We start from the raw sequence: 8,059 nt of genomic DNA, 5'->3' as shown, positions 1-8,059 counted from the left end.
TGTATGTGTGCGTGTGTGTGTGTGTGCTTGTGCGTGCCTGCGTGTGTATGTTTGTACGTGCGTTTGTTTATGCGCGAAGGAAGAAAAACCCCAGCTCAGACAGTCAGAGACAACTGACCGTCATTGTCAGAATGCACACACCCGCATGCGCTTACACATATATAGGCAGACACTTTACGACGACGCCGGTATGCAGACATTCGATTCACACTCATCAAATAAAATTCCACATGCACATGAACTTTTACACGGGAACGGACTAAAACCCAAGCTCACCCGGATACTTTGACAATTAGAAGAGAAATGGAGAGAGAGAGAGAGAGAGAGAGAGAGAGAGACAGAGAGAGAGACAGAGAGAGACAGAGACAGAGACAGAGAGAGGAGCTATTACACACCGGTACGACCGAACTAAGGTATCAATAAATTACTGTTGTGCAGCGGGTTAAAAGAATACCCTATACCTCGGAGATATACCTTCACTCGGTCTCAACGACGTCACGTGACATGTTATATGGTGGAAGAGAATGCTGTCGCTTATTTTCCACCCTCAGTTCGGTAAGACTGAAACGATGCTCAGTCACGGAAAGAACTATCCAAACTTGCAAGCACAGCCGCGGTTGTCCTGTAAGTTCCCGATCCATGTTAAACCCTCATCCTCAAAAGGAAAATAAGCGACAGCATTCTCTTCCACCATATAACATGTCACGTGACGTCGTTGAGACCGAGTGAAGGTATATCTCCGAGGTATAGGGTATTCTTTCAACCCGCTGCACAACAGTAATTTAACGTTACCTTAGTTCGGTCGTACCGGTGTGCAATGGGTGGAGAGAGACAGAGAGAGACAGAGAGTGACAGAAAAAGAGACAGAAAAAGAGACAGAAAAAGAGACAGGCAGACAGACAGGCAGACAGACAGGCAGACAGACAGGCAGACAGACAGGCAGACAGACAGGAAGAAAAGACGACATAGGTGAGAGGTACAAAGAGTCTGTACATTCTGAAAAAAATCACCACAAAGACAGTTCAATGGATGACATATTGTCGATGATTTTAATGGTTTTTTCTCGTCAGTTCAACAACGCTCATGTGATAACTGACCAATAAAACCGGTCAGCCTTCCCTTCAAATCCCGGACAAACAAACAGCTAAAAGCACAAGATTATCACTCCTTGACAACACCAATACGGTGACCACAGGCCAGTCCGTCTGTCAAACACTCCCTCCAAAAACGTCGTGACCATAACACATCATTCACTAACTTACACATAACATCAGATTAACAGTTCACACAGAGACGGGAGTGCATCCGTCTCCGTATATTCGCTGGGAAGCGTGATCCCCGGATGATCCACAATGATTGATGATGTAGTACGCCGTGATCGGTGACGTGGCACGTAACTTGTGATGACGAAGAGTGATTTATCTTTGGAATGGCTGGTAATTTGTTAGGCTTGCCTCTGCTTTCCAAAAAAACGATTCCTTGCACCTTTTTGACCTTTGGCTTTTCCACCCCTTGGTTTTAGCTTTGCTAAAGATTACCCTGGAAACGTAAACAAACCATCCGAGATTAATGAAATGTTTTCATCAGCTTCTATTTTCTGACTGGCAAGACAAATCGGAACCAACTTTAAATGCGTTCGAACCATTACATGACTATCACACATCGGTGGCGTGTATCTGACAAACACCCAGGCAAACATACAAACATAATTATGTACACATACAAACGCAGAGAGAGAGAGAGAGAGAGAGAGAGAGAGAGAGAGAGAGAGAGAGAGAGAGAGAGAGAGAGAGAGAGAGAGAGAGAGAGAGAGAGAGAGAGAGAGAGAGAGAGAGAGAGAGACTCAGACTCAGAACTTTATTACAAAAGGATAAAGGTTTTAGGCAAAGCCTATTCTTCCACCGTGTCCTTTATACAACACATAAAGACAGACGCACATAAACAAAAAATAAATTCAATCATATAAAATACAGAAATACGTTGTATGGAATGCAACACAATGTGCATTATGGAATTACATAAGGAGAACTCAAAAATTACAAAATTACATTGACATAGTTATACCTTTCATTTGGGAATTAAGTTGCTCCGATCAGCTACACATCCGTTAACACTAGTACACAATGTTTAAAAAAATAACAATCGAACAAAACATTTCATTCACGAATGATGTGTGAACGTGACTGTCTCTTAAACATTTTCACTGAAGTTGCATTTCTTATCTGTTGGGGGAAGGAGTTCCAGAGAAACGCTCCCGAGAAGGCTAAGCTCGATTTGTAGAGGTCTATGCGAGGTATAGGAGGGATGATTTTTTTGGGACCCATATCTTTTTGTGGCATGTTTGAAATGTGATTGCAAATATTAAGGACAGTCGTCATTTAGAATTGTATACATGAACACAGCCTTGTTTAACGTGTGTGTGCGTGTGTGTGTGTGTGACTTGAGGCGAGGAAGCTTTGAGTGTAAACTGCTAGTTACATTTATTCAAGTTTTGACTAAATGTTTTAACGTAGAGGGGGGAATCGAGACGAGGGTGTGGTGTATGTGTGTGTGTGTGTGTGTGTGTGTGTGTGTGTGTGTGTGTGTGTGTGTGTGTGTGTGTGTGTGTGTGTGTGTGTGTGTAGAGCGATTTAGAGAAAACTACTAGACCGATCTTCATGAAATTTTACATGGGAGTTCCTGGGTATGATATCCCCAGATGTTTTTTTCATTTTTTTGATAAATGTCTTTGATGACGTCATATCCGGCTTTTCGTGAAAGTTGAGGCGGCACTGTCACGCTCTCATTTTTCAACCAAATTGGTTGAAATTTTGGTCAAGTAATCTTCGACGACGCCCGGACTTTGGTATTGCATTTCAGCTTGGAGGCTTACAAATTATATGATGAGTTTGCTCATTAAAGTTGTCATTAAAATCAATTTTTCGCAAACAGATTTAAAATTGATTGCATCGTATTCTTCATGACATTCTGAATCTAAAACTATAATACATATGTCATGTTTACTCTTAAAATGTGATCACAATTAACGAAAATAGATTAATTAGTCTTACGATTAAAATCTAAGAAATCGATCCAAAATTGATTTCATCTTATTCTTTATCGTTTCATGATTCCAAAAACATATAGATATGATAGGTTGTATTCAAAACAAGCTCAGAAAGTTAACACGAATACAGAAAAGCGCACTTTCCTGCTTAGCACAATACGCTACCGCGCTATTCTGGCGTGTGCATATCACTGCGTTTTGCACGTGGGAGGTGAGCGATTTTCTTCTCGCGGGAATTGACGAAGCTGTACTGTCTTGGTGAAAAAAATACAGTGCGTTCAGTTTCATTCTGTGAGTTCCACAGCTTGACTAAATGTAGTAATTGGAAAATTTCCTAAATAAATTTTCATTTAATTAATATACTTACCCGAATCACATTAGCATTGAGTCACCTGAGATGCTTATCACTGAAAAACGCTTACCCGGCTAAAGAATTTAAAGGGAAGCAACCCCATCACCAAAACGAAAGTGAAAGTAGCTTTGGTAATGGGCCAGTACACCGGGAGTTACCTCCCATACGGGTGTATGCCACGTCACTTCCTCTAGGAACACGTGCCTATTATCATACGGCTTTAAAAAATCTTAAAACCATAAGCGGGGCAGGTGGGAGGGAATACAGTATGTGATTCGGGTAAGTATATTAATTAAATGATAATTTATTTAGGAAATTTTCCATTTAATATCATATTCTTACTCCGAATCACATTAGCAGATAACATCAACAAGGCGGTGGGCTAGAAATGAATCAAAACTCACCATCAAGTTCTGGACAGGAACTGGCCTGCTGCTATGAGCGCTGGAAGGCCTCTGGAGCCATCCTGTCGAAGAGCTATGACGTCCCGAAGATAAAAGTTTATGAAAACATCTTCGGAACGCCAATACGCAGTTGTCAGCACCTCCTCTAGACGTCTGGAGCGCAGAACTGCCAGAGAGGATGCCCACGCCCTCGTCTCATGGGCTCGGGCCGAGTCAAGTGGCAAGGAGGGCATAACCCCCCCCCTCTTTGTGCGCCTCCACTCATAAGCCTGCTTGATGAGCGAGGACACCCACCGGGCCAACGTTACCTTCGACAAATCTTTCTCGCGCCTAGTAAGGAGAGAGATAAACAACAACTTCTGAGAACTAGACCGAATCGGCTGAGTCCGGGCTAAGTACAGACGAAGTGCCCTCACAGGGCAATTGACCGAATCGGGGTCACCCGGGGCCAACGCGCTGGTCAGAGCCTTAACTCTAACCAGCGGAGAGGCCTGCCCCGGAGACTGATTCTTGGCCAGGAAATCAGGCCGGAAACGCAAAGATGCGGAACCGTCCGGCTCAAAGGAGATATCTCCAGGCTGACCCGACAGGGCGTGGACCTCGCTACCCCGTCGGGCCGTAGCCAACAAAAGGAGAAACAGCGCTTTGCGAGTGACATTGAACAGACTGGCCTCGCTTAAAGGCTCAAAATCCGCAGAACGAAGGAATTCCAGGATTAAAAACAAGTCCCACTTGGGAGCGGGCAAACGAGCTTTAGCTTCCTTAAGAGCAGCCCCTTTAATGACTGCAGCTATAACGCCCCCGACTCGAACAGAACGACCAATCTGCTGAAGAGTCGCCGAGATAGCGGAGCGCCGGACCCTCAACGAGGAGACTGAGGCGCCCTGTGAAGACATGAAAGAGAGGTGGTTAGCGACCTGAATAGAGCGCGGAGCCACCGAACTCACCCCTCTAGCTGAACACCAGGCAGTCCATGCCTTCCAGTGGGAAGCATAAACTGAAGAGGTGGACGCTCTATGCGAGCGAGCCACCAAGTCCAGAGTCAAAGACGACGCCCCAGAGCGCTTCAGCGAGTCCCGAACAACTTCCACACGTGAAGCTTCAGAAGACTGGGCTCCTCGTGTGGAATGCCTGTTCGGGGCTGCACTAGTTCCCCTCGCACGAGTGCGAGAGGAATGGGGGGCCCTTGGGCAAGCCGAAGAAGATCTGGAAACCAGACCTGCGACGGCCACAGAGGAGCGACCAGAAGAAGAAGGGCCGGCTCCTCCATCTCCGCTTTCCGGATTACTCGGCTGAGTAACGGAAAGGGAGGAGTCTGAAGATCTGTATGTGCCCCCCAACCCTCCCTGGACGCATCTGTAAAGAGGTCCAGGTCGGGGAGGGGCACGACGATCGGAACACCTCTGCAGACCCACTCCGTGTGCAACCACGGAAGGGTCGCAGACTGGAACCATCCCTGCAAAGGGATGAGGGCGTCCCAGTCCACCAGAGGAGAGTCCACAAACGGCTTCAGCGCGAACTGAAGCGGACATTTGTGGACCCGGCCCAGTGAAACCAGAAGAGCCATAGACTCCATCTGCCCCAAGATGGAGGCGAGCGAGCGGATGGAAGCCATCAGGAGAGGTAAAGTGGAGCGAATCTGAGCTTGGAGCTTGTCCACCCTTCTCTGAGAAGGCTGGACAGTCCAAGCGACCGTGTCGAAAGACATCCCCAGATAAGTGAATGTCTGTGACGGGGTCAGCTCCGACTTTACCCGGTTGATCGAGAACCCCAACCAGTTGGATTCTCGAAGAACCGTCAGGGTATCCTGCGAACAGCCGCTCTGGGACTGGTTCATGATGAGCCAGTCGTCCAGATAAGCCCGCAGACGGATACCCTGGGACCTCACCAGTGCACAGACCTGTCTCACCACCATGGTGAAAATCCACGGTGCGAGAGACAGCCCGAAAGGGAGTGCGCGAAACTGGTAGATCTGATCTCCCCACCGGAAACGAAGCCATTTCCGGTCGGTCGGATGCATAAGAATGTGAAAGTATGCGTCCGTGAGATCGATCGAGGTCACCCAGTCTCCTGGGCGGAGAGAGTCTCGGACAGAGGCTGGCGTCTCCATCTTGAATTTTATCTCCCTCAAGAAAGTATTGAGGAGAGATAAATCCAACACGGGACGCCATCCTCCTGATGCTTTGGGAACAGCGACCAGACGCCCGTAAAATCCCAGGGAGCTGTGGACCCGAACTCTCTCCACCGCGCCCTTCTGCTCCAGGGAGGCAATTTCCGACTGCAAGACGGAACGTGCTTCCTGCGAGAAGGGGGGCTTGAACCGCGGAGGCACTCGGGTAAGAGGCGCCTTTTCCTCCCGCCAGAGTAGACGGAAGCCCGAACTCACCACTCCCACAATCCATTGGCTGTCTACTACCGACATCCAACGAGAAAGTGCCCGGGAGGGGCCTCCCGCCATCACCAAGGTGGAGGGCGGGAGGGAGGTGAGATCGGGAGCGCTTCATTGGGGGTGTGGCTTACTTCCAGAGCCGCCACGCCCCCTCCCCGATGCCGTCCTCTTCTTCCCACCACGAGCGGCCGGCGAAGCCTGCCGCTTCTGAGCTGGCTTGGGGTTAGACGATGTCTGAGCCTGCTTCTGTTTAGAAGGCTGAGACTGTTTCACCCCCTTCAGAGTGTAGTCAAGGAACTGACTGTCCTTGTTTGACTGAATCTCCTTCTGTCTGGCATCCAGTGCCAGCGGACAGAAGAGAGACTCCTCTGAGACCGGGGAGACTCTCAAGGTCTCCCTAGTAGCCAGCTCCGTGAATTGGGACTGCGAGAGGAAGAGATCCCTCCTGCAGAGTACCGCTTGGGTGTACTGCAGGGAGGAAAGACGCAATTGTTCCTCATTGACCTTGGCCAATGCGGTCAAAAGCGCAGAGACATCGTCCGCATTCTGTTCTTCACTGAGAGTGAAAGGAACTAGCGAATCGGTCAATGCCCGAGACAGAGCCCGAACGAGAGTCTCCGCAATGGAGGACAGTTCGATCTGCCGACGTCCAACCTCCTCAGCAGAGAGGAGGGAAGCCTCGGAAACCGGCAAAACCGAATCACGCTTGATCGGTTTAGCCAGAAGAGGCAGCAATTCCCGGGAAACCGGAAGGGTAGCCCTAGGGAGTGCAAAAGACGCCAGCCAATTCTGGCTCTGATTGGGCATGCCAAGCTTCCTATTGGCCGTAGGCACGAAGGAAGAGGCTTGGGCAGCTGAAGCCACCCACTGCTGAGCTGATTCCGGAACTGGACCAAAAGGAAGCAGTAACGGAACAGGCACTGGCCGAATACCACTCCCCGCATGTGCTGGACGAACCAGTGAATGCGAAAGTTGGTAAGCCACTGACGGAGACTCGGCGAACCGGAAGGAAGAAACATCCTCCTGTGCCGGCCGGAAGTCCGCCATGGCAGAAGGAACGAATGATGCGGAAGAGTCCGCAGCCACCACCCCTTCAGGAAAATAACGAGACGTTACTTCCGCCGCGACGTCAAGAACAGACTTGAGCTTCGACGGAAACACGCCCCGCGACTCCTCGCTGACCACTGATGGAGCATCAGAATAGTCACACGTGGAACCATGACCGAAGTCACCAGTTCCGGAAGCAGAAGCATGCCCTGGCAAACCGGAAACCGGAAAAGCCTGAGCACTAACGTCATCCTGCCGCCCAAAACCCTGTGAAGGTAAAGGGTAAGCAGGACGACCATCCGCAAAAACCGGAGCTGGATGAGCTGACGTCACTCCCCCGACTGAGTGGAGTGATGCCTGCTCAAGCCTAGGCGCTTGAAAGCCGGAAGGCGCACGCTGTAATCCACTATCTGGTATCCGGAAGGAACCACCAGAAGAGGAAGAAGCGTTTCCGGCCGAAACCGGAAGTGTAGTCAACGGAACCGCAAAATGCGGAAGTGAAGACTGCACTGGTTGACTTCGCGATCAGGAAGGACCGGAAGTCAGTGAATACTCCATCCTGCCGCGACCGCCGTAGCGTGCCGGAGCGGACGGATCATCACTTCCGGCAAGTGCCGGAAATGCGGCAGTCGAAACCGACTGCCGCCGCTGTTCGAACAAGTCCGGGGCCTCGTAGGTTATCGCCGGAAATGAAAGATCAGCAAGGTATCGGTCGTGACCCGATGCGAAAGAGCTGTCCCCCGAAGGAGAACGTCCAGGCGCCTCACGAGGGCTATCGGACCAGCTCTGCTTACCAACCGACGCTGAAGAGGGAGGACGCT

At 49.6% G+C, this 8,059-nt stretch overlaps 1 protein-coding gene across 2 annotated transcripts in view; it reads right to left on the bottom strand.

Moving 5' to 3' along the window:
- Positions 1 to 1,021: 1,021 nt before the first annotated feature.
- LOC138950636 (PE-PGRS family protein PE_PGRS26-like) overlaps positions 1,022 to 8,059 on the bottom strand; it is a 61,519-nt gene continuing 54,481 nt past the window's right edge. For both annotated transcript variants that reach the window (XM_070322344.1, XM_070322345.1), the window contains one exon: positions 1,022 to 1,539. In XM_070322344.1, the coding sequence (XP_070178445.1) occupies positions 1,535 to 1,539 (5 nt within the window). In that variant the 3' untranslated portion in view covers positions 1,022 to 1,534. The remainder of the gene's footprint in view (positions 1,540 to 8,059) is intronic.

This window comes from Littorina saxatilis, linkage group LG16 (assembly GCF_037325665.1).
Source record: "Littorina saxatilis isolate snail1 linkage group LG16, US_GU_Lsax_2.0, whole genome shotgun sequence".
Classification (NCBI taxonomy): Eukaryota; Metazoa; Mollusca; class Gastropoda; order Littorinimorpha; family Littorinidae; genus Littorina; species Littorina saxatilis.
Note: the sequence above shows the minus strand (reverse complement) of the source record. Positions and strands in the feature narration are given on the sequence as shown.